A 27,383-nucleotide genomic window follows, 5' to 3' on the forward strand; every position below is an offset into this window, starting at 1 on the left:
CCTCCTTCTCACTAGACCCTCGGTCCCCTAGTATTTCCGAAGGTTATTTGTGTCTTCCATCGTGAAAACAGAACCAAAGTATTTGTTTAACTGGTCCGCCATTTCTTTGTTCCCAATTATAAATTCACCTAAATCTGAACGTACGTTTGTTTTCACTAATCTTTTCAGGCAGGAATCAATGCTGGGACATGGACACTCTCCCGGGCCTCAATCTCAGGGGGCAGACAGTTCGCTCATGTCCCTGATTCCCAGTTAAAATGTGCCTTGTGTTTCTACTGATGTTAATACAGTGTTCACATATGGTTAGGATCGGTAACTCCTTTCAACCACTTCTCCATATAATGTGATGAGTGCTCACCATTTAATTAAAACAACTCAGGGCAATAGACAGGGGAAATATATTTAAATTTATTCTACTTCTTTGTAACTTTGATCTTTTTGATGATGAGATTTGCCCAAAGGAGATTAATTATTTGAACATCAGTCTTTATCAAAAATGTTATGTAAAATTCTCCCTTCTCCTCATTATAATCCAAATCCTCACACATGGGCCATGCATCAGTCAAAAAAAATGGATGATTTTCTCTCTTTGGGTTTTCAAAGAACTGTGATTTGGCTCAAAGTCAGCCTTTTTAATTCTAACGACAATGAGGGTCAAGTTTATCAGAGAAATAAAAGGTTTGCCCTTAATTGAAGGTTGCTTAATGTCTCTACTGGTGATACAATGTTACTTAGAACTCAAAAGAACATACAAATTCCTTTAATGAAGGTCAGACTATTGAACCCTTTGAGCCCTTGTACCATCTACCCTCTTCAAGGCTTTACGCCACCTCTTCAATCTCCTCAGTGGAAGCATTGTGTACTTAATCCTTGGTCCCAAAGTTAAACAAGTAAAACTCCAGGCTATCCACCTTACCACCCTGGCTAGCTGGCTGTCTTTCACAGATGATTACCGACCTCCTCCTCCTACAGCCACTGTCCTAGCAGTATAAGGATCATAATCCAAAATACAGTATTTCATCTCAAAAGTTCTTTAAAACTCAAATCCATTCATAGGAATATAGAACCAGAACTGCTTTATTCAACCCACCCAGCTTGCTGCAACATCTTAAATAAAAACAGAAAATGCTGGAAATACTCAGCAGGTCAGGCAGCATCTGTGGAGAGAGAAACCGAGTTAGTGTTTCAGGTCGATGACCTTTCATCAGAACTCTGCTGGGTCATCCCACAAAGCTTTTCTTCCTCCATATGGTTTAATACCCTTGGTTTCCATGTAAGGATCAATCTCTCTTTTAAAACCCTCAATTGACTCTACATCAATGGATTTCTGGGAATGTACATTTCAATCCCACAAACTTTTTGTGAATTTGCTTTTCCTGGGATTAATTTAAGTCGGCTTGCATTGAATTCTGGAAATTTTCAATTCGAGATGTTGCCAGACCAGGAGCCAATGTAGGTCAGCGAGCACAGGAATGATGAGTGAACAGGACTTGGAGCGAGGTAGGACACAGGCAGCAGAGTTTTGGATGAGATCAAGTTTACAGAATGTGGAAAGTGAGAGGCCGGCCAGGAGAGTGTTGGAGCAGTCGGGTTTGGAGCTAACAAAGCATGGATGAGGGTTTCAGCAGAAGATGGGCTGAGGCAGAGGCAGAGGCAGAAGCAGAGATGGGGACAGGCTATATTACTGGACACCAACAGCCAGCCTTTTACATAGAGACTGCAATTCCAGTGGCAGCCAAATTCACCACTGCCCTCAACCTTTCAGCCTCCAGCTCCTGCTAAGCTAGCAGAGGGATCATCTGCAGTATCAGCCAATGTACTGCCCATCCTTCTATCAAATAGATGACTGATGCATTGGTCAGCATGGCCAGCATTTTCATTCCCTTTCCAAAGACATTTCTCATAACACTTAGGATGGAAACCTTCTTGGCCTAGAGATGTATTTGCCTTCAATTCCATTGTTGATCTATTAAAATTTTTCTGCTTAGAATATTCCCTGTAAATGTTTTCCCTCTCATCTTCCTGGCACCATATTCCACCCACTATTCCACTGCAAAGTCCAAAGCAATATCTGACCTAATATGAAAAAAAAAATTCATAGCAGCGAAGCAGAAATTTAATTCAGAAACAGGGGAGAAAAACTTTTTTGTCCCTGTAGTGTGGGTGGAAGAGGTCTCAATAAGGAACAGCGATCTATTCTATTCTTTGACAAGCCGGTCGCAGTCTGCTGCCATCACATTGATCATCTCTTACAGTCGGGACAGCAGCTTAGTTATGGTTGACCTGCTGGTCCCTGATAGACTTCCTGTTTGAACAGAAATAAATAACAAAGTCCAGTGAAGCAAAAACACATTTTATTACCCTGTCACGATGCCGAGTTTGTCACAATCCTATTAAAAATTAAATATAATTTTTTTTACATCAAAACAAATACAGATAGTGGACAACCTTTGCAAGTTAACAAAATAGTTTGACAATGTGTCTTAATAATTGCTCCTTCAATGAAGTATTTTTCTGAGACATAGATTGTGAAAAATAACAGGAACAATAAAGCAATCCATGCTTCATCAAACAAATGTAGTAGGTTGTGACTGTAGGAGGGCTCAATTCCAATCCGAGGTCAGGGCAAAGAACATAACGGAACGAAAGCCACATTAAAGGCTGCATTGGTGATAATAAGTTCAGACTGTTGAAACTGTTACTTCGGAGCTGTAAGAAGGAACAGTTGATCTCAGTCAATCAGATGGCAGTGCCTCCCCGTATTTCCATGATGCATGTTGTGTGCCTCCCACGACGCCACACTGTACCCCTCTAATGTTTCATTAATACTCTGTGCCCTTGGTCATAAAATCATATAGAAAATTACGACACAGAAAGAGGCCATTTGGCCCATCGTGTCCGTGCCGGTCACAAAAGAGCTACCCAGTCTAATCCCACCTTCCAGCACAAGGTCTGTAGCTCTGTAGGTCATGGCTCTTCAAGTGCACAGCCAAGTACTTTTTAAATGTGATGAGGGTTTAAAGCCTCTACCACCCTTTTAGGTAGTGAGTTCCAGATCCCTACCACCCCCTGGGTGAAATTTCTTTCCTTATCTCCCCTTTAATCCTTCTATCAACTACTTTAAATCTATGCCCCTGGTTATTGACCCCTCTGCTAAGGGAAACAAGTCCTTCCTATCCACTCTATCTAGGCCCCTCATAATTTTATACACCTCAATGAAATCTCCCCTCAACCTCCTCTGTTCCAAAGAAAACCCCAGCCTCTTCAATCTTTCCTCATAACTAAAATTTTCCAGTCCTGGCAACAGCCTCATAAATCTTCTCTGTACCCTTTCTAGAGCAATCACATCCTTCCTGTAATGTGGTGACCAGAATTGCCCGCAGTACTCAAGCTGTGGCCTAACTAGTGTTGTATACAGTTCTAGCATAATTTCCTTGCTCTTATATTCTATGCTTCGGCTAATAAAGAAAAGCATTCCATATGTCCTTTTAGCTCCCTTATCGACCTGCCCTGCTACCTTTAAGGATCTGTGGACATATATTCCAAGGTCCCTCTGTTCCTCCACCGTATCCTTCCATTTATTGTGTATTCCCTTGACTTGTTGCCCCTCCCCAAATGCATTACCTCATATTTTTCCGGATTGAATTCCATTTTCTACTTCTCTGCCCAACTGACCAGTTGATTGATATCTTCCTGCAGTCTAAAGCTTTCCTCCTTGTTCTCAACCACACGGCCAATTTTTGTATCATCTGCAAATTTCTTCATCATGCCCCTTACATTTACGTCTAAATCATTAATATATACTACAAAAAGCAAGTGACCGAGTAATGAGCTCTGTGGAACCCCACTGGAAACAGCCTTCCAGTCGCAAAATCAACTGTCAACCATTACCTTTGCTTACTGCCACTGAGCTAGTTTTGGAACCAATTTGCCACTTTGCCCTGGATCCCATGGGCTTTTACTTTTTTGATCAGCCTGCCATGTGGGATCTTGTCAAAAGTCTTGCTAAAATCCATGTAGACTACATCAAACGCACTGCCCTCGTCGACCCTGCTTGTTATCTCCTCAAAAAATTCAATCAATTTAGTCAAACATGACCATCAAATCCATACAGACTGTCCTTGATTAATCTGTGTCTTTCTAAATGAAGGTTTATACTGTCCTTCAGAATTGATTCCAATAATTTTCCCACCACTGAGGTAAAACTAACTAGCCTGTAATTACTCGGTTTATCCCTTCCTCCCTTTTTAAACAATGGTACAATGTTATCAGTTCTCCAATTCTTTGGCACCACTCCTGCAACTAGGGAGGATTGGAAAATGATGGTCAGAACCTTCACAATTTCCTCCCTTGCTTCTTTTAATAACGTAGGTAATTTATCTACTTTCAAAGATGCTAAACCCCTTAATACTTCCTCTCTTACTATCCTTATCCCAATCAATATTTCACAGTCTTCCTTCTTAACTTCAACGTCGGCATCCTTCCCATCTTTGTGAAGACAGCCGCAAAGTATTCAGTAAGTACCATACCCACATCCTCCGCCTCCACACATAATTCACCATTTTGGTCCCTAATAGGCCCCACTTTTTCCTTAGTTATCCTCTTGCTCTTTATGTAATTATAAAACACCTTTGGGTTTTCTTTGATTCTACTTGCCAATATTTTTTCATGCCCTCTCTTTGCTTTCCTAATTTCCTTCTTAATTTCATCCCTACACTTTCTATACTCTTCCAGGCTTTCTGCAGTATTGAGCTCTCGATATCTGATATAAGCTTCTCATTTTGCCTTATCTTACCCTGTATGCACCTTGTCATCCAGGGAGCCCCAAATTTGATAGTTCTACCTTTTTTCTTTGTGGGAATATATTTACTCTGAATGCCAGGTATCTCCCTTTTGAATGCCTCCCACTGCTCTGGCACGGATTTACCTTCAACCAGCTCTTTCCAGTCCACTTTTGCTAAATCGTCTCAACCTTGTAAATTGGCCTTCCCCCAATTTAAAACCTTTACTCCTGTTTTATCTTTGTCCTTATCCATAATTATGCTAAAACAAACTGAATTATGATCATTACCACAAAAATGCTCTCCCACTGATACTCCCTCCACCTGCCCAGCTTCATTCCCAATTCCAGAACAGCCCCCCCCGCTCTTGTTGGGCTTATTACATACTGGCTAAAAAAGTTCTCCAGAATGCAATTTAGGAATTCTGTGCCTTCTATACCTTTTACTCTGATAATATCCCAGTTAATATTGGGTTACTTGAAATCCCCCACTATTACTGCCCTATTGTTTTTACACTTGTTAGAAATTTGCTGACAAATTTGGTCTTCTATCTCCTTCGGACTGGGGGTCTATAATACACTCCCAGCAGTGTGATTGCCCCTTTTTTGTTCTTTAGTTCAACCCATATAGACTTATTTGATGATCCTTCTAACATATCATTCCTTCTCACAGCTGTAATTGCTTCTTTAACCAATACTGCCACCCCTTCCTTTTTTAACCCCCTCTCTATCTCGTCTGAAAACCCTGTTGAGCTGCCATACCTGCCTTTTCAGCCATATCTAATAGCAACAATATCATTCTGCCATGTGTCTATCTGTGCCCTTGGCTCAGCTCCTTATTTCCTAGACTCCTTGCTTTAAAGTGTATACCATTTAACATTGTCAAACTTCCTAGTTTTCTATTTTCTAGCCTTTGTTTCCTCTGCCTTCCAAACTCGCTTACTATTTGCCTGCTTTCTTTTGTTCTCCAAGTGACAGTACTACACTTACTGAGCAGCACTGATTAGATGTAATAATCACTTACCCTGGTATAAAAATGTGGGCCGTGATTTCCCATAGAAGTTCTGGTGCACTCCTATCACAAGGTGGGTGGAACTGCAGTGGAAGTCTCAGGTAATAGGCCTTCCTTCCACCCCAAGCAAGGTCATCCACAACAGGATGTGACTGAGGGAAGAAAACGCCCAGGCCAGGTTTTCGCCCAACCCGCTGTATCCACTCTTACCTACCCTGCCCCCTACGTTTCCGCCATCAGGAGTCATTCCAGCACATGCGAGGTCGTTGAGGGACTTTAACCGGGCTGAAAATCGGAATAAAAGCTCCCACTGAAGGCCTCAGCTGAGACCAGAGTTTACAGCAGGTAAGTGTTTGGAGTTGACTGGCAGGAGGGGAAATGCCCTTTGCCTCCACTGGGGGAAGCACAGGGCCTTTACCACTGCTCCCCAGAGCCTACCACTGCCTTTCACATGGCAGCCTCGAGAAGCGGCGGTAACTGAGGCGGAAGGGGGAAAAATCCACCAGAAATCTGGGTCCTGCCTCTCTCACCGCCACTTGCATGCAGTAGGTTCTATAAATGCAAGTTGTTGTTGTAGGTGGGGAAGGAGCGGTCAGCAGCTGTCTCGATTTTGGGTGGGATCATAGAGGAAAATTCCCTCCCCTCCATGTCTCATTTATTGTGGGCAACTTTAACTTTTATCGCTGGGGTATGATGGGTGATAGCAAAACGGCAGCTTGTTTTACACCACAGCTCATTTTTCCACCTGGCAATAATAGTTAAAATCGGCATTTTGTGATGCTCAGAGAACTGTTGCCTTTACCCCTCATGTTGTATATTTAAAATGCTGCCAGATGCAGGCGCTATCAGAGAGAAACCTATCTCAGACAATGGAGGATCCCTTTGGCCTCCTGTGCACCCTCCTTCCTCTATTCTACTATTGGTGGGAAAACTTCCTGCCATCTCCACTCTACTCCTTGAACCTCCCTTCCTTAACCCCTGAACCTTGATATTTTCTCTCCTCGCCATTTAAAGGCCTTCTCAAACCTTTCTTTCTCACCATGCTTTCAGTCGTCTTCCTAAACTTTTCTATTACCACTCAGCATGCATTCCTGCTCTGTCAAGTGTCTTCGGATGTTTACTATGTTAGAAAAATGCAAGTTGTTAAGCAAATAAAAGCAGCTGTAAGGGCTGAACTTCTGTAAACAGCTCTCAAATGTTTGTATTTTGAGTTGAAACTCAAGAGCAAGTCTATTTTAGGACCTTATCCTGAAGTATGTATTTCATTAAATACCCTTAAATCATTAGCACGTTTTGGTGGTGCATGCAATAAAGAGTGATAATCCTGTGTGAAATAAGCCAACATGAGTTTACTAGCTCAAATTTAAAAATTACACATTGGCTCAAAATTTGCTGTCAAAATAATGGTGAGGCTAATAGCACTCCCCATTATTTATGAGCAAATACCACAGCAATTTTAGGCGAGGACAGATGCGTGATTAAATTGCTGTCTGAGATGCAGGACTCCGCTGTTTGCTTTGTGAAAACGGCATCTCACTGTTTGGTTCCCCATTCACATGCATTGGCGTGAAGTTCCTGCATTTGCGCAATAGCTATGAAGTAAACTCGCCACAGAAAATTAAGTCAAGTCATTTCAAAGCTAAGCACAGTTTTAAAGATGTGATCAATGTTAATTACTACCACTCAACCTCTCTAGCACTGAAAATTACAACTATTACAATTGTGGAATTTCATTTCTTCAGGTTTTAATTGTTGTTGGAGACTATTTTTAAAATTAAAATTCGAGTTTCTTTTTACTTTCTTTCTGTCTGCTTTTTAATCTCTCTCCCTTTTAATCCAATCTTTCTTTCATTCTTTATTTCTCTTTCTGTACCTGATTTGACATTGAATTCATCCGCTCTCATGTAGACTTCCTTCTCAGTCCTTGCGCTGTTAATTTCACAAACCTTCAATCTGATTGGTTAAGGAGATATACAGTTGCCTGCCCTGTTCACTCAGGTCCCAGATGCCTTGTAGAGGGTGCCACACCATTTCCATCTTGCACTTCCAGTAATGTGCAACGCAAAACATTGTCGAAAATATACAGGCAAGGGCAAATCTAACTATTCATTGGTCTGCCACAGAAAACTTTGGGTCATTTCTGTTTACTTAAATGAATTAAAGTTACAGATTTGGAGTGGTGGATAAGTCTGTCTATGATTTCATATGCATGTACATATAAAAATAATAAAACTGGTTTGCAAGCTCGCAGATAGCAAGTTACCCACAAGATAATAATTTCAGGTAAGGAAGCTGACTGTTATCTCAATTGCTACCTCTTGATTAGAACTTCATGTGCTGACTTGATGAACTTTAATTGTTTCCTCTATTTTTGTTCCTATTTTAGCTCCAACTTGTGATTTTGAATCTGATTTATGTGGATGGCACACTGAAGGGACACAAAATGCTGTTGCATGGCTGCACATTCGAGCTGGTAATCCTGCAAGTGGTACAGCTCCACTGAAGGATCACAGCACTGACTCTTCACTGGGTAAAGTCAAAAAATTTAATAAACTGCAGGTTATACATAGAATTGTTAATGAGACTGTAAACATGTAACTAATAAAAATTTATGCATCGAGATCTCCTGATAAATCAGTTGGTAATTTAACTACACAGTGTGGAGGTGAGACACATAGAGCAAGAAAGACCTAATTTTGAGCTTCAGTGTGCACTGAGACAACTGGTCTCGGCCATGACAGGACACTAAACCTGCCTCAGTGACCCAGATGTAGGGAATTAAAACAAATATCAATCAGAGGTAACTTCTCCTCATATGTAAGTCTAAAGCTGGAGTTTCATCAAGTTGCTGTATCATGTTTAGTATCACAGGCTGACTTTCTCGGCGAGATCATTGATTTTTAAGCTCCCTAGACCAGTGTTACTTAACCAAGTTATCACACCCCAGGAAGCAGCAAATTTAACACCGGGCAGAAGCAACTTCCTGGATGGAATGGCTCAGCACCACACCATGCAACATATTTACCCACTGAACCAGCGTCAAGGTGTTTTTAAGAGCAAGCTTGGTACTTCGAACACGCTACTGTAAAAACTGCTGACTGATGACCCTGTTGCCCACTGGGACATGTTTGTGGTGTGGTAGATGCTGTCTCTGCTGCAGCTCAGACTTTTGTAATACAGGGGGAGGTTTTCCTGCTCTGCACCCATGTGCGTTGGATTTCCTCGGCTCAGTCAATATCAGGTTGGAGTGCATGCCTCTAAAAGAACTCGTCCAAACTTCCTTCCATTTGAATTAGACCCAGGTGTAGGCCCAGGATAATCTCCCCTACAGTGTTTCAATTCTGACCTTTAAGTTAAAACAGTTATATCACAGTGTCCTGGTACAGCTCCTTCCATATAAATGCTGCAACATGTGAAGCCATTTTTATCAGATGTTTCGATACTTTAAGCTATGGTAGCCTCCACTGTAAATTTGTCACAAACACTATAGCCGCTAACATAATATACATTGTTCGGCGAGGAGCGGGAGGAGCGGAGGTCGACGAGGTGCGGCAGGCCCGGAGGTCAGCGAGGAGCGGAGTTTGGGACCAGCGAGGCCTGGAGGTGGGAAGCGGTGAGGTACGGAGGATGGGGCCGGTGATGTCGGGGCCCAGGAGTGGTGCAGCATGGAGCAGCAGTGGGGTCGGCACCCAGGGAAGGAGCAGCACGGGTCAACAGCGAGGTTGTGAGGCCACCACTGCGTCTTATGAATCCCAGGGAGAGAGGACCTGCGGGAAAAAGAAAGGAGGACAGTAGGAGTATGTGTGTGTGTACATACTAGGCCCATGCAGCGGAGCCTGGTCATCAGTCATCTTGGATCCCCTTGCCAATGGACCAAGACCTTGCTCTGCCAAGCCCATGTGGTGGCTGGTGTGCAACGGCCACCGCACATTAAAAGAATTCACGCACAGGCATCTTCCACCCTTTAAAATGAAGTTCATGACCTAGAATGTCAGGACTCTCATGAACAACCCCAACAGCAACAGACCGGAACGTCACACTGCTATAGTTACCCGGGAATTCAGGTGTTTCGACGTAGATATCGCCGCTCGAAGCAAGACCCAGCAGGCAGGAGAAGGCCAGCTCAAAGAACAAGGTAGTGGTTACACCTTCTTCTGGAAAGGTGAACCAGAAGAACACCACCTCGATGGGGTTGGATTTGCTACAAAAAATGAGCTAGTGGGCCGTGTTAGAGACTGCCCTTGTGGGATAAACGAACGCTTCATGAATCTTCGGCTCACCCTAGCCCGGAACCAGTGCGCTACGGTCTTCTGTGCGTATGCCCCAACACTGGAAGCTACAGACGAGACCAAAATGGAATTCTACTCTAGCCTTGAACAATCCTTGTCTCGAGACTCAACAGGTGACAAGCTGATCCTCCTTGGCGACTTCAATGCCAGAGTTGTAAAGGACAGAGATCTCTGGGAAGGTGTGATTGATAGAGAGGGGTAGGGAAAACCAACACCAATGGCACCCTCCTCCTGACAAAATGCTTAGAAGATGGCCAACACCTTGTTTTGTCAGAAAGACAAATATAAGGCATCATGGCAGCACCCCCGCTCCAAGCACTGACATCTGCTAGACTACGTCATCATCCGAGCGAGGGACCACAAGGACGTACGCATCACCTGAGCCATGACAGGAGTTGACGACTGCTGGACGGACCACTGTCTAATCTTCTCATCATCACCATCACCTTAGCCCCAAAACAATGATGGCAACAGAAACAATGCCACAGAAAAATCAATGCTAGAGCACTCAAAGACCCTCCTAAGAAAGCTCTATTCAGACAGCGCCTCAGTGCCAATCTGACGACTTTCAGTGACCCAGAGACATAGAGTGTCCACAGCACCTGGTCTGCCCTCAAGGCCTCCATAATTAGCACCTGTGAAGAGACACTTGGTCACTCGACTAGGAAACACCAAGACTGGTCCAAAGAGAACGATCAGGAGATCCAGGAGCTAATAAGTCGCAAGCGCAAGGCATTTTTGAACTGGAAACAGCAACACAACTTGAGAGCAAGAAAGCAGCTCTACAGATGTCTGAAAGCCGAGGCTCAACAAAAATACTCGCGACCTAAAGAACAGATGGTGGGTGGAGAAAGCGCAGGAGATCCAGCAACTAGCTGACAACCACAATGTGCGAGGATTCTTTAGCGCAGTCAAGATGACCTACGCCCCAAGCACCCAAGGCCCTATCCCACTACTGCCCAAGAACGGAGAGGTGCTCATCAAGGACACCGAGGTAGTCAGTGCCCACTGGAAGGAGCATTTCAAAGATCTCCTCAATCGAGACTTTGTCTTCGACGTATGTGTCCTCGACTCCATCCCGCAGCATGCTACCCGCCACCACCTCAGCACAACCCCAGCCCGGCATGAGGTGGAAAAGGCCAACTGACAACTGAAGAACAACAAGGCCTCAGGAGCAGATGGAATCCCCGCTGAAGCACTAAAACATGACGGAGAATCACTATTGTTGCGAATACATGATCTAATTTCTCTTATTTGGAAGGAGGAGAGCATGCCAGGGGATCTCAGAGATGCTGTAATCGTGTCCATCTTCAAGAAAGGCGGAAAGTTCGATTGCAGTAACTACAGAGGAGTTGCCTTGCTGTCTGCCACAAGGAAAGTCATTGCAAGAAACCTCCTCAATCACCTTCTCCCAGTGGCTGAAGAGCTCCTCCCAGAGTCGCACCACTAAGGGGGGTACAATGGACATTATCTTCACCATGCCGCAAATCCAAGAGAAATTCAGGGAACAGCACCAACCCCTGTACATGACCTTCTTTGACCTCACAAAGGCCTTCGACACTGTCAACCATGAGGTATTGTGGAGCATCCTCCTCAAATTCGGCTGCCCTCAAAAGTTTGTCACCATGCTTCGCCTTCTTCGCGATGACCTGCAAGCCGTGATCCTGACCAACGGATCCACCACAGGCACAATTCACGTTCAGACCGGGGTCAAGCAAGGCTGTGTCATCAATGCTCTTCTCGATCTTCCTTGCTACAATGCTCCATCTCACCCTCAGTAAGCTCCCTGCTGGAGTGGAGCTAATCTACAGAACAAACAGGAAACTGTTCAACCTCCGCCACCTCCAAGCCAGATCCAAGGTCATCCCAACCTCCATCATTGAATTACAGTATGCAGATGACACTTGCGTCTGCGCACACTCGGAGGCAGAACTCCAAGCCATCATAAACACCTTCACTGAAGCTTATGAGAGCACGGGCCTTCCACTAAACATCCGTAAGACAAAGGTCCTCTACCAACCTGCTTCCGCCACGCAGCACTGCTCCCCGATTATCAAAATCCACGACGAGGCCTTGGACAATGTGGACCATTTTCCATACCTTGGGAGCCTACTGTCAACAAGGGTAGACATCGATGACGAAGTCCAACACTGTCTTCAGTGTGCCAGTGTAGCCTTTGGTCCCCTGAGGAAGAGAGTGTTCGAAGACTAGGACCTCAAACCCGGCACCAAGCTCATGGTCTACAGAGCAGTAGTGATACCTACCCTCCTTTATGGCTCAGGGACATAGACTATGTACAGCAGGCACCTCAAAGCACTGGAGAAGTACCACCAACGCTGACCCGCAAAATCCTGCAAATCCATTGGCAGGATAGGCGCACCAACGTCAGTGTTCTCGCTCAGGCCAGCATCCCCAGCATCGAAGCATTGACCACACTCGATCGCTCCGCTGGATGGGCCACATCGTCTGCATACCCGACATGAGATTCCCAAAACAAATGCTATACTCGGAGCTTTGACATGGCAAGTGAGCGCCAGGTGGACAGAGAAAACACTTCAAGGACACCCTCAAAGCCTCCTTGAAAAAGTGCAACATTTCCACCTTCCCCTGGGAATCCCTGGCCCAAGACCGTTCAAAGTGGAGGAAAAGCATCTGGGGAGGTGCCGAACACGTCGAATCTCTTCGCCGGGAGCAAGCTGAAGCCAAGCGTCGACCGTGGAAGGATCGCACGGTAACCCAAGCCCCTCATCCACCCGTTCCTTCAATCACCGTCTACCCCACCTGTGACAGAGACTGTAGGTCCTGCATCGGACACATCAGACACCTGAGAACTCATATTAGTGTTGTAGCAAGTCATCCTCAACTCCGAGGGACTGCCTAAGAAGGAAGATACATTGTTTGTGGCTCCTTACACGATGCACCTTAAAATACAATTTCAGTTTTTTACTTTTGTTTTCTAATGCTGGTATTTTTTGTGTAAGTTCACCATTTCCTCGATAGTTTTATATTTTTTCCTGTCCACTTGACCAGACACCTGCAGGGGTCAACCAGGTGACCAAGCCCCTTGATATTGTCATGCTCAATGCTGGAAAGCTCCCATCAGCTCCACACTGTGGCTCTCTGCTCAATCTAACTTGGATTTCAAATTGAGTAGATAGAATAGTCTGCATCATCCTACACTATGGCACTGGGCATTACCGTGCTCACACTCAGTCCCAGTGTGTCAATGTCTAATGAATAATTTCAATAGGCGAGATTACACAAACTAGGGTTGTATTCCCTGGAACTTAGAAGGTTAAAAGATGATTTGATTGAAGTTTTCAAGCTATTAAGGGGAACTGATAGGCCTAGATAGAGAGAAACTATTGCTGCTGCTTGGGGAGTCTAGGACTTGGGGACATAGCCTAAAAATTAGAGCCAGCAAAGGGTGTTAGATGCTTGGAACTCTCTTCCGCAAACGGCAATCGATGCCAGGTCAATTGTTCATTTTAAATCCAAGATTGATAGATTTTTGTTAACCAAAGGTATTAAGAGACATAAGACAAAGGCGGGTATATGGAGTTAGGTCACGGATCAGTCATGATTTCATTGAATCGTGGAACAGGCTCGAGGGGCTAAATGGCCTACTCCTGTTCCTATGTTCCAGCGACCCAGAAAAGCATTTGAGAGAGTGTCACAAATTACACCTAGAGATTGCAGAATGTCAGGAGAAGGTGAGAGTTCTGCAAAGGGTGAGAAAATCTAATTGAGGAACAAGGTTTGCAGGAAAGATTTGTTATTTGCTTATAGACATTAGCCTAGAAATTGTTAATACATGTTTCACGGATACACAGTGAGTTAGTAAAAGTTTTTGGGAGAATTTACACTTGCTAGTTTATACAAGATGTTGGCCCTGAAATTCCAAAGTCCCAGGCCCATACGAAGTTTCTACAAACCCGGGAAGACATCGGAAAAGCTGGTTTTCCGCACACAATGCGCATGCGCTGAAAACCGGCTTTTCCGACCTGTCAAGCTGGAGCTTGACAGGTCTTCCCCATGCGTTAGGGAACTATGAGTTCTCGAGAAAAATTCCGAATTTTAGAGATCTTCCGCCCAGGATTAGGGCACGAAAGTTCTGCACGAGATAAAGCGGGCGTACAGCCTGCATTCTGTGTGCATCTGCATCACCTGAAACTTTGCTTCAAACAGCTCAATAGCCTTCAGCATAAGCAGCAGTTGATGCTGAAGAGTTCTGTAAAGTAAAAGCTTAACACAAACTAAATAAACAGCAGGAAATGGAAACAATCAGCTTCCTCTCAAAGTAATGAGAGATTCAAATCTTCCAACTTTTATAACATTTGAGGTACCGTGTTGTCTATTGCAGCTTGCTTGTAAAATATAATCAACTTTATGCAAGTGTGCACGGGTGTCAACAGTAAATTGGGTGAAATCGATACTCTATACTAAACTATTTCAACTTTATTTATGCTGATCAACTAGTTTTTTTAAATATGGAGATGGGAAACCTGCACGAATTGTTTAGCTCTTCTACTTTTGTGGATTTGTAACGTGTTGCTCCGCCCTGTGCTCAGACCCGATACCTTAGATCGGGAGCGTGGCCTATGTAAATGAGCTCCTTTTGGCAGCTCCTGTGGGCGGGGACAGACTCCGAAAGAAGCCACAGGCTTCGCGTGCGCTGCGTTCCCGCGCGGCGTGAAGTCATACGCTGCCCGGGAATCTTCATCACAGAATCGGAAGTTCAAGAGGGCGCAGGAGAGAAAGGTAAGTGCGCATTTATTTTCTTTATTTTACCAGATTGCTCACGGGAATGGTGTTACAGGAATTTCTGGGCCATTGTTGTTTTCAATCAGTGGTCAAAAACTGGTCAATTCTCCCACACAAGTAGCTCAGCAATAAGGCATAGCAACACTAAATCAGTTGTGACTTGGAATAAACCACGAGACAAAGTTATTAAACCTAAAATAAATAAAGGAACAGCACTCTGTGGCATATTTACAGAAATTATAAACTTTTCGTAATCTCCTCAAATTGTCAAAAACAAAAAAGATGCAGAAAAATAAACTGAGTAACTATAGACCAATGAGCCTAAAGTTAGTTGCAGGAGAACTCCAAGAATTTGAGATTAAGTTAGTGAGCATTTATAAATGCATGGATTAATCAAGGGCAGCCAGCATGTAATTGTTAAAGGTAAATTGTATTTGGAAAAAGGTAACAGTTTTTTTAAGAACTGACCAATTGGATGGATAAAAGCACTGCAATAGATATTTATAGATTTTCAGAAGACATTTGATAAGATGCTTCACAGGCGACTTGTTATTAACCCCCTCATGAATTATAGCAAGGACAGAATGCTATAAATAATCCATCACAGACAAAAATACTTCATCTTTGTCACAGTTGGTATCAATATACTTAATAGCTTTTCACCAGTGTTATGCCCTTTAGTTCAAAGAATCATTCCTCCATTTCCAGGTTATGGATTGGAGCAGTCAGCGATCAGAAATGATATGCTAAGCCAGTGTCTTGATTTTTCTGACTAGTCTCTTCTGATTATCATCAGTAGCAGCCCATTATTATGACATTAAAGTGTTGTTGGTTAACAAAGGTGCCGGTGGGGATGTTGCACTTTATCAAGGAGGCTTTGAGGGTATCCTTTAAACGTTTCCTCTGCCCACCTGGGGCTCGCTTGCTGTGTAGGAGTTCCGAGTAGAGCGCTTGCTTTTTGGAGTCTCGTGTTGGGCATGCGAACGATGTGGCCCGCCCAACGGAGCTGGTCGAGTGTGGTCAGTGCTTCGATGCTGGGGATGTTGGCCTGATCGAGAACACTGATATTGGTGCGTCTATCATCCCAGTGGATTGCAGGATCTTGCGGAGGCAACCCTGGTGGTATTTCTCCAGCGCTTTGAGAGGTCTACTGTATATGGTCCACATCTCTGAGCTATACAGGAGGGCGGGTATCACTACAGCCCTGTAGACCATAAGCTTGGTGCCAGGTCTTCAAACACTCTCTTCCTCAGGCGACCAAAGGCTGCACTGGCGCACTGGAGGCAGTGTTGGACCTTCCTGGTACCTGGGAATCCCTGGCCAAAGATCAGCCTAAGCGGAGGTAGAGCATCCAGGAGGGCGCTGAGCATCTTGGGTCTCGTCGCCGAGAGCATGCAGAAACCAAGCGCAGACAGCGGAAGGAGCGTGCGGCAAACCAGACTCCCCACCCACCCTTTCCTTCAATGACTGTCTGTCCCACCTGTGACAGAGACTGTAATTTTACCCGTATTGGACTTTACAGTCACCTGAGAACTCACTTTTAGAGTAGAAGCAAGTCTTCCTCGATTTTGAGGGACTGCCTATGATGATGATGACGATGGTTAGCAAAGGGCTTGACAGGGTAGATGCTGAGAGGCTGTTTCCCCTGGCTGGAGGATCCAGAACTAGGGGTCATTGTCTCAGGATAAGAGGTCAGCCTGAGATGAGGAGACATTTCTTTACTCAGAGGGTTGTGAATCTTTGGAATTCTCTACCTCAGCGGGCTGTGGATGCGGAGTCATTGAGTATATTCAAGACTAAGATAGATAGATTTTTGAGCACTAAGGGAATCAAGGGATATGGGAATAGGGCAGAAAAGTGGAGCTAATGTAGAAGTTCAGCCATGATCTTATTGAATGACGGTGCAGCCTCGAAGGGTCATATATTCTACTCCTGCTCTTATGTAACTCTGTCTCATTTTATTTCACAGGCCATTATGTCTGGATAGAGGCCAATAACATCACATTCTCCCGTACTGCTCTCTTTAATAGTTCTGTGCACCACAACTCGGGGCGGAACTGCCATTTTGAATTCTTCTATCAAATCAGTGGGAGAAATGTACTCACAGTAATATTACAAACCCAAGAGGTAAGTCAAAACAATGGTTATTTTACTAGTGAACAACAATGAATCTTTCATCGGAAATTTGAGTAACAAGAAGCTCAAATCCATTCATTTCTGACTGATATCAATCACCATCCCTTTCACCTTCTCACAATATCTTTGAATCCCAACTTTCTCCAGAAACACAGATTGGGCAATATTCTCCCCTTTTTCAAAAAGGGTGTTAAACTCCCTTTTTTCATAGATTTTACAGACCCACTATTAAAATGACAAAGGCTATGATTTCATGAGAGATCATTCAATGCCACTCTATTCTGATAGCAGAACAGCAGAAAACTGACCAATCATCATATACCTGTAATAATGATCCTTTAACATTTCTGAATAAGGATATGACCCCTCGTAGGCATCATCATCATAGGCAGTCCCTCGAAGCGAGGATGACTTGCTTCCACACCAAAAAGGGATGAGTTCACAGGTGTTTCAATGAAGGATCTAATACTCCAGGTCCCGAACTACATCTTGAAGGGCAGAAGATGCCTGTGCGTGGATTTTTTTAACGTGTGGTGGCCATTGCACCCCAGCAATGACCCACATAATCAGTAAAAAAAGCAGGTTAATAATTATGTTAAAACAGCACAAATAGGAATTGATATGAAGGTGTTAACCAGTGCATTGAAAAGTTCCAAGCAGCATATCCACATAGCAACTGTGTCCAGTGGAATTGGCTTTTTCCTCTGTCCTGTAGAATTCCTGTTAACCCTGATGCTGATTGTCATAAGATTTCTGCATGTAGATATAATAAAACTGATTGGCATAATAAAACTGATTGGCAAGCTAGCAGCGCAAGGCTAAAGAAAATATACATTAACCTCCTGTTTAATAATATGCCATTACTTCACTTTCAAATATTTTCATGCTGTAACTCCAGGGAGAAATGATGCTGTGGGAAGAACAGACACCAACTGGAAACCAGTGGATCAAAGGGGAAGTGCGGCTGCTTACTTGCCTGAGTCAATTTCAGGTAGTCTAATTTATTGACAGAAACATTTGCACCGTGGTAAAAGTTTGATATTGCTGCTTGATGGTGTGGCACTTAATGCATTCTGCTATGCATTTCTAAAAGAGATGCTCATACACTTTCCTTTCCATTGTAACTCACTTCTGTTAACATTTTAGCATTGACATGAAACTTAAAATGACTGGAAACCCAACATCTCAAAGAGGGCTGGAATACAAAGGAGTGGATGTTATGTTACAGTTATATAAAGCTCTGGTTAGACCCCATTTAGAGTACTGTGTTCAATTCTGGGCATTGCATATTGGCTTTGGAGGGGGTGCAGTGTAGATTTATCAGAATGATGCCTGGGCGAAAAGGGTTACGTTAGGAGAACATAGATCAGGCTTGTATTCCCCTCGAGTATAGTGTAGAAGATTAAGGGGTGATCTAATTGAGGTGTTTAAGATGATTAAAGAAATTGATAGGGTAGATAGAGAGATACTATTTCCTCTGATGGGGGACTCCCGAACGAGAGGGCATAACCTTAAAATTAGAGCTTGAGGAGCTGAATGGCCTATTCCTGTTCCTACCTTCCTATTATTTCCTTCTGCTACTACAGAGTGAAACTACACCAAATTTCTGAAGATCTGTGTAGTATAGATACATATGTTATATGAATATTCAAAGGAAATTTTATGATACCGATCTTGTTACACTGGTTACAATGCAGCACATTGTGAAATCTAAGGCACGGATAAATAGGCCCAGAAAATCTATTGGCCTTTCCAGTGCACTCGTGTAAGTCTTCCGGGAGTGTGACAGTAAACCTGGCTACTAGGCTGGTACCTGCATTACCTAGGTGCTGGCCTGTGCTGGAAGATTCCTGGTGTGGCATGTTTGGGGCGGAACCTCTGTCCACTCCTGATACTCATTGGCAGAGGTTCCTGGGGGCGCCAATCCTGATGCTTCTGCCTGGATCAAAGGCCCACAGATATTTGGGGCCAGTAAGGTATACCTCAGCTGCTCTTGTGATATCAGTTAAGTGGATTGATTGCAGTAGAAGCAGTGGAGGGCATGAACTCACAGGCTTGAGAGCTGCTCTCGAGTTATCTGACCATGGGAAATCATGGGGCTAATTGTTACCTAATCGGCCCATGGGAAACCGATGGGATCGGATCCGTAGCCCATTTTACACACTGCCCAATTTTACTTTCCATTGACTTCAGCCAAGATGACAGCTCTGACAGCTTCCATAACAGCTGACACTGGTGTCATGGAAGCTCAAATGGCTGCCACCTTGGCTCTGAGGGTCAAAGTTGACGGCGACTTCCAGAGTGTCACATCACCCCTGCATTCAGTTCTCTAGCAGTGCCACAGGAGTGGTGCTGAGTCACAATCCCAGGAGAGTGGCCTTGGCTCCATGGGAGAGGCACCTGGTGTTCTCCCTCAGGACGACAGCATGCTTGCTCCACCACCGTCCATTCTGTCAGTGCCCTTGTTAGTGCTACATAGGCAGCTGGGCTGGACTGTCCTGGCCCACACTGAGATGCTGCAGTCTGCAGCCGGGCCCTCAAGGTCCAGAACTGTTCGAGGTTGGCCACCACGGGCATCTGAAATGTCCTCAGTGGAAGTTTAGCATTCTTCTAGCTCCCAAACTATAGCCATGGGCGAAACGCTTTGTAGGAGCACTAGGATAGGTTAACAAGCACCCAAGGCAGGCACTAAGAGCTGTGATTCTTAATTATTTAAAAAAATATTATACACAGATGGCACTGAGTTGTTGAATTAATATATATATTTTCTAAATTTGGTGTTGGTTTTAATATTTGTAGTAAAGTGAGGGCAAGACTGAACTGAAGTGAGGCTGGACTGAAGAAAAGCAATGGGATGGTGGTAGGAAGGATGGTTGTGCTGAGGATTGCAGGATTGTTGGTATATTGAGGATGGGAGGGATGATTTATACGAAGCACTCTTGGATGAGCTTCTCTCTGAGACCTCTGGCAGCTACTGGCACTGGCCGATGCTGCTCATGCTCTTCTTACTCTTCATGTTGCTTTTCCTCCCAGTCCTGCTCTTGCTCCTCCTCCTGCACTTCTTGCTGCCCAGGTGGTGTTAGGGGCTGCCCAGGGCTGTACTGCAAAGCTCTTCTCCAATGGTCCAGGCATCAAAAGCGTTGCTTGAGCACAGCAATTGTCTGCTTACTGACATTTCTGATGCTGGCATGGCTCTCGTCTGCCAGCTAGGCAACTGTGCCCACATTCCTGACCGGAGTAGTGAGCCATGCCTGAAGGGGACACCCCTCGTCAGCCAATACCCAGCCTGTGACCTGATGGCCTGGTTGAAATAAAGACGGTATGGAAGACTGTGCAGGATAAATGCATCAATGACCACTGCCGGGAAACTAGGCACAGACCGGCATGATGCGTTGCCTTTAGTTGTAAACTAGCTGGATATTGAGGGAGTGGAATCCATTTCTACTCGGAAAGCTGCAAAGATGGTGACCTGGAGCATGCAAGGTGATGTGGGTGCAGGCCTGGGCCTGGGGAAAACCTGCAGTGCAAGTGAAGCCTAGTGCTCTCTTGTCTTTTCTACTGGGAAAGTGATCCAGGTGTTCCTCCTAGCGTAGAGAGCTTCGAAGACCTCCCGGATACAGTGGTGGCGTGTAAACTGGGAGATGTCACTCATATCACTTGCTGTTGTCTGGAAGGAGCCCGTTGCCTAAAGGCTGAGAGCCAAGGTGTGCTTGATAGCTACAGGCAGTGCAGTCCATACCTTGGTTGCAGGTTTCCACCAAGAGAGCCAGCAGAGCTGGTCTCCGGTCATCTTGGTTAGTCCTTGCCACTGGACCAAGACCTAGCTCTGTCGAGTCCATGTGGTGGCTGGTGTGCAACGGCCACCACACATTAAGAAAATCCACGCACAAACATCTTCCACCATTCAACATGTAGTTCGGAACCAGGAATGTTAAGTCCTTCATTGAAACACCTGTGAACTCATTGCTTTTTTGCGTGGAATCAAGTCATCCTCAACACAAGGGACCACCTATGATGATGATGATGATGGCGGTTCCAGTTGCAGCAGGTGACACAGCTCGGGGACTGGCTCCTTTATGAAGCCATGATGCCTGACACATTGCTCCTCAGTGAAGTTGAGGTACAAGAAGTGCTGCCTGAAGACACACTGTGGTATTGTGGCCTTCTGCATTCCTCCCTCTTCTCCAGCCCCAAAGACAGGCCTGCCAGACCACCCATGACTGCAATAAAACTGTTTTGAAGACAGATGATAGCAGTCCATCACCAGCAAAAGCTTGATAACAGAAGTCGGAATTCAGTTGCGGAAGGCAGAAAATAAGCAACAACAAAAAACTGCGCTTAAGTTAAAAGGGCAATTCAGCAACTAAGCTACATGACAGCGACAAGGCTTTTAAATAGCGCTGCTGCAGGGTTTTGCTGCCTGTTAGCGCCACGATTTGCTGAGCGGGTTTATCACGCGACGTCAGGCGCTGGGGCAAACCAATTTTACAATTCCTGCAACAAGGACTTTTATTTAAATATTATAATGAGCGTTTTTAATCCTGGACACCGATGGAGGAGCCTGATCCGATATCGGGGCGTAGCACTTCCGGTGCGGAATGAGCGTGTGGCTGCTGACCCCCCATATTGAATCCTTTGGTACACATTTTGCACCTATAAAATGGGCCCAGCGCAATTGAATTTCGAGGCCATTATTTAAATTCAAGTTGCGTTTTGTTGTAGTAATGTGCTGTTTACCAAATTTGCGATGTTCCCGATAATGAAGCAAAGGACTCGACTCCACCCCATAGCACAGCAACACTTATACAGCCTTGGCTTCATTAGCACTTGGAAACCCCACAATCGGCTTTCTCCAATGGATGGTCATTTTGCCATTATGTTGTAATGGAGATCCTAATCAGTGAAATGTAGTGTGTTTATGCTAAGAGAAGCAGCTAATTTGCAATTTCAAATATATTTGATTTGGCTTGTATTCAGTTCTGGTGTGATTAGTACAAAAGGCAAAACAGAATTAAAGGGATTGCAAGAAATTGAGTTTGTCAGATCTTTTATTCCATTTGGGAGAAGAAGCCAGAAGAATTATGAATATTTTTCATCATGATATTACTGCTCTTTGAATTCATTGTTTATGTGACATGTAAAATCCAATCGTGGCATTTTGATCAAAGTTAATCCCTTCAAATAGTAGAAATGGTTGGAATATTCTCGGGGGATCTGGCCCAAATCTTCGACCGATGTGTTCTCTGCACAGTTGCTGACTGACCTGTTGTGTGTTTGAAGAATTTTCTGTATTTGTTACAGATTTCCCGCCTTTGCAGTGTTGTGCTTTCTATTTCTAACATTGTTGATTTATCACGTGTAGAGGGATAGTTACCGACAAACTTTCCATGTTAGGGAATGAGTGTGGGCCTTCGGAAAACTTTTCATTTGAAAGCAGATGGGGATGAATTTGTCTGTTATTTTGGAGAAACATTGGGAAAAGTTCTGTTAAGCAGGACTGTCGGAAAATATATTCAAGCATCTGTGTAATTTGGCACTCATCCAACTTGTTAAATGTATGTGGAGCAGCTAATGCAATATTAATCAAAAGAATTACAATAATGTAATTCAGCAACATTAACTCTTAATGGAGTTGATTAAAGCTGTAGGAAAAAGCTTAAACCTCTGCAAAATAATTATTGGGGCAAATATATGTTTGAGTTTGGGCTGAATTACATTGTGATGCAATCATAGGTTGTTTAGCATTAGAAACATAGAAACATAGAAAATAGGTGCAGGAGTAGGCCATTCGGCCCTTCGAGCCTACGCCACCATTCAATGAGATCATGGCTGATCATTCCCTCAGTACCCCATTCCCGCTTTCTCTCCATATCCCTTGATCCCTTTAGCCATAAGGGCCATATCGAACTCCCTCTTGAATATATCCAATGAACTGGCATCAACAACTCTCTGCAGCAGGGAATTCCACAGGTTAACAACTCTCTGAGTGAAGAAGTTTCTCCTCATCTCAGTCTTAAATGGCCTACTCCTTATCCTAAGACTATGTCCCCTGCTTCTGGCCTTCCCCAACATCGGGAACATTCTTCCCGCATCTAACCTGTCCAGTCCCGTCAGAATCTTATAAGTTTCTATGAGATCCCCTCTCATCCTTCAAAACTCCAGTGTATAAAGGCTCAGTTGACCCAGTCTCTCCTCATATGTCTGGAATCAGTCTGGTGAACCTTCGCTGCACTCCCTCAATAGCAAGAACGTCTTTCCTCAGATTAGGAGACCAAATCTGAGCACAATATTCCAGGTGAGGTCTCACCAAGGCCCTGTACAACTGCAGTAAGACCTCCCTGCTCCTATACTCAAATCAACTAGTTATGAAGGCCAACATACCATTTGCCTTCTTCACCGCCTGCTGTACCTGCATGCCAACTTTCAATGACTGATGAACCATGTCACCCAGGTCTCGTTGCACCTCCCCTTTTCCTAATCTGCCGCCATTCAGATAATATTCTGCCTTCGTGTTTTTGCCCCCAAAGTGGATAACCTCACATTTATCCACATTATACTGCATCTGCCATGCATTTGCCCACTCACCTAACCTGTCCAAGTCACCCTGCAGCCTCTTAGCATCCTCCTCACAGCTCACACTGCTACCCAGTTAAGTGTCATCTGCAAACTTGGAGATATTACACTCAATTCCTTCATCTAAATCATTAATGTATATTGTAAAGAGCTGGGGTCCCAGCACTGAGCCCTGCAGCACTCCACTAGTCACTGCCTGCCATTCTGAAAAGGACCCGTTTATCCCGACTCTCTGCTTCCTATCTGCCAACCAGTTCTCTATCCACATCAGTACATTACCCCCAGTACCATGTGCTTTGATTTTGCACACCGATCTCTTGTGTGGGACCTTGTCAAATGCCTTTTGAGAGTCCAAATACACCACATCCACTGGTTCTCCCTTGTCCACTCTGCTAGTCACATCCTCAAAAAATTCCTGAAGATTCGTCAAGCATGATTTCCCTTTCATAAATCCATGCTGACTTGGACTGATCCTGTCACTGCTTTCCAAATGCGCTGCTATTTCATTCTTAATGATTGATTCCAACATTTTCCCCACTATTGATGTCAGGCTAACCGGTCTATAATTACCTATTTTCTCTCTCCCTCCTTTTTTAAAAAGTGGTGTTACATTAGCTACAATACATAGGAACTGATCCAGAGTGGATAGACTGTTGGAAAATGATCACCAATGCATCCACTATTTCTAGGGCCACTTCCTTAAATATTCTGGGATGCAGACTATCAGGCCCCGGGGATTTATCGGCCTTCAATCCTATCAATTTCCCTAACACAATTTCCCACCTAATAAGGATATCCTTCAGTTCCTCCTTCTCACTAGATCCTCGGTCCCTAGTACATCCGGAAGGTTATTTGTGTCTTCCTTCGTGAAGACAGAACCAAAGTATTTGTTCAATTGGTCTGCCATTCTTTGTTCCCCATTATAAATTCATCTGAATCCGACTGTAAGGCTTTTGTCTTCACTAATCTTTTTCTCTTCACATATCTATAGAAGCTTTTGCAGTCAGTTTTTATGTTCCCAGCAAGCTTCCTCTTGTACTCTACTTTCCCCCTCTTAATTAAACCTCCTTTGCTGAATTCTAAATTTCTCCCAGTCCTCAGGTTTGCTGCTTTTTCTGGCCAATTTACATGCCTCTTCCTTGGATTTAACACTATCCTTAATTTCCCTTGTTAGCCACGGTTGAGCCACCTTCCCCGTTTTATTTTTATTCCAGACAGGGACGTACAATTTTTGAAGTTCATCCATGTGATCTTTAAATGTTTGCCATTGCCTATCCACCGTCAACCCTTCAAGTATCATTTGCCAGTCTATTCTAGCCAATTCACGTCTGATACCGTCAAAGTTACCTTTCCTAAGTTCAGGACCCTAGTCTCTGAATTAACTGTGTCACTCTCCATCTTAATAAAGAATTCTACCATATTATGGTCACTCTTCCCCAAGGGGCCTCGCACAACAAGATTGCTAATTAGTCCCTTCTCATTACACATCACCCAGTCTAGGATGTCCAGCTCTCTAGTTGGTTCCTCGACATATTGGTATAGAAAACCATTCCTGATACACTTCAGGAAATCTTCCTCCACTGCATTGCTACCAGTTTGGTAGCCCAATCAATATGTAGATTAAAGTCGCCCATGATAACTGCTGTACCTTAATTGTACACTTCCCTTATTTCTTGTTTAATGCTGTCCCCAACCTCACTACTACCGTTTAGTGGTCTGTCCACAACTCCCACTAGCGTTTTCTGCCCTTTGGAATTCCACAGCTCCACCCATACCGATTCCACATCATACAGGCTAATATCCCTCCTTACTATTGCATTAATTTCCTCTTTAACCAGCAATGTCATCCCGCCTGCTTTTCCTTTCTGTCTATCCTTCCTAAATGTTGAAAACCCCTGAATGTTGATTTCCCAACCTTGGTCACTCTGGAGCCTTTTCTCCTTGATGCCAATCACATCATATCTGTTAACTACTATCTGCACAGTTAATTCGTCCACCTTATTCAGAATACTCCTTGCATTGAGGCACAGAGCCTTCAGGCTTGTCTTTCTAACACACTTTGCCCCTTTAGAATTTTGCTGTAATGTGGCCCTTTTTGTTTTTTGCCTTGGGTTTCTCTGCCCTCCACGTTTACTATTCTCCTTTCTATCTTTTGCCTCTGTCTCCATTTTATTCCCTCTGTCTCCCTGCATAGGTTCCCATCCCCCTGCCATATTAATTTAACTCCTCTCCAATAGCACTAGCAAGCACTCCCTCTTGGACATTGGTTCCGGTCCTGCCCAGGTGCAGACCGTCCGGTTTGTACTGGTCCCATCTCCCCCAGAACCGGTTCCAATGACCCAGGAATTTGAATCCCTCCCTTCTGCACCACTGCTCAAGCCACATATTCATCTGAGCTGTCCTGCGATTCCTACTCTGACTAGCACGTGTCACTGGTAGCAATCCTGAGATTACTACTTTTGAAGTCCTACTTTTTAATTTAGCTCCTAGCTACCTAAATTAGTCTCGTAGGACCTTATCCCGTTTTTTACCTATATTTTTGGTTCTTATATGCACCACGACAACTGGCTGCTCACCCTCCCTTTTCAGAATGTTCTGCACCCCCTCCGAGACATCCTTGACCCTTGCACCATGGAGGCAACATACCATCCTGGAGTCTCGGTTGTGGCCGCAGAAATGCCTATCTATTCCCCTTACAATCTAACCCCCTATCACTATAGCTCTCCCACTTTTTTCCTGCCCTCCTGTGCAGCAGAACCACCCATGGTGCCATGAACTTGGCTGCTGCTGCTCTCCCCTGATGAGTCATCCCCCTCAACAGTACCCAAAGCGGTGTATCTGTTTTGCAGGGGGATGACCGCAGGGGACCCCTGCACTACCTTCCTTGCACTGCTCTTTCTGTTGGTCACCCATTCCCTATCTGGCTGTGTACCCTTTACCTGCGGTAAGACCAACTCGCTAAACGTGCTATTCACGTCATCCTCAGTATCGTGGATGCTCCAGAGTAAATCCACCTACAGCTCCAGTGCCGCAATGCGGTCTGTCAGGTGCTGCAGGCGGATGCACTTCCCACATATGTAGTTGTCAGGGACACTTCCTTCCCACATATTACAGGAGGAGCATAACACGTGTCCGAGCTCTCCTGCCATGACTTAACCCTTAGATTAACTTAATTTGGCAACAACAATGCTAAAGGTTACTTACTGATAAAGGAAAAGGAAAAGAAAAACTACTCACCAATTACCAGCCAATCACTTACCCCTTTGGCTGTGACGTCACCTTTCGATTTCTTTCTACTACTTTTTACCTCCCTGCTGCAGCTGCACCAGCTGGCCTTTATAGGCCTCTCGACGCTCCCTGGACTGCCCGAACTTCTCCGACTGCCGCCTCTCCGACGCGCTGGGCCTTTATAGGTCTCTCGACGCTTCCTGGACTGCCCGAACTCCTCCGACTGCCGCCTCTCCAACACGCTGGGCCTTTATAGGCCTCTCGACGCTCCCCGGACTGCCCGAACTCATCCGACTGGTGCCTCTCCGACGCGCTGGACCTTTATAGCATTGCTTCTGCCCTCCACTGCACTTCTTTTAAGAGATGATTGGGAAGCAAGCTCAAGTTGCTTGCTTGAAAGGCAGTTATGGTCATTATTATATCATCACCTCAGGTGTGCCATTGTATCTAATCCAAATTCACTTTCTACTATGTTCAGAGACAAAATAAAATAATAGTTATATTTTAGTATTTGTTATTGGGAAATGGGCGTCGCCAGCAAGGCCACATTTATTGCCCATCCCCAGTTCCTTGACAAAGTCCATGAACCGTTGCAGTCCTT

The 27,383-nt window shown here is 44.5% G+C and overlaps 1 protein-coding gene across 1 annotated transcript in view; it reads left to right on the forward strand.

Annotated features, from left to right (window-relative positions):
* LOC139264152 (MAM and LDL-receptor class A domain-containing protein 1-like) overlaps positions 1–27,383 on the forward strand; it is an 886,997-nt gene that overhangs the window by 221,796 nt on the left and 637,818 nt on the right. Inside the window, exons 6-8 of the mRNA XM_070880238.1 lie at positions 8,179–8,322; positions 16,815–16,972; positions 17,880–17,972. Coding sequence (XP_070736339.1) covers positions 8,179–8,322; positions 16,815–16,972; positions 17,880–17,972 — 395 coding nt within the window. The remainder of the gene's footprint in view (positions 1–8,178; positions 8,323–16,814; positions 16,973–17,879; positions 17,973–27,383) is intronic.

The sequence above is a fragment of the Pristiophorus japonicus genome, chromosome 5, assembly GCF_044704955.1.
Source record: "Pristiophorus japonicus isolate sPriJap1 chromosome 5, sPriJap1.hap1, whole genome shotgun sequence".
Lineage (NCBI taxonomy): Eukaryota > Metazoa > Chordata > Chondrichthyes > Pristiophoridae > Pristiophorus > Pristiophorus japonicus.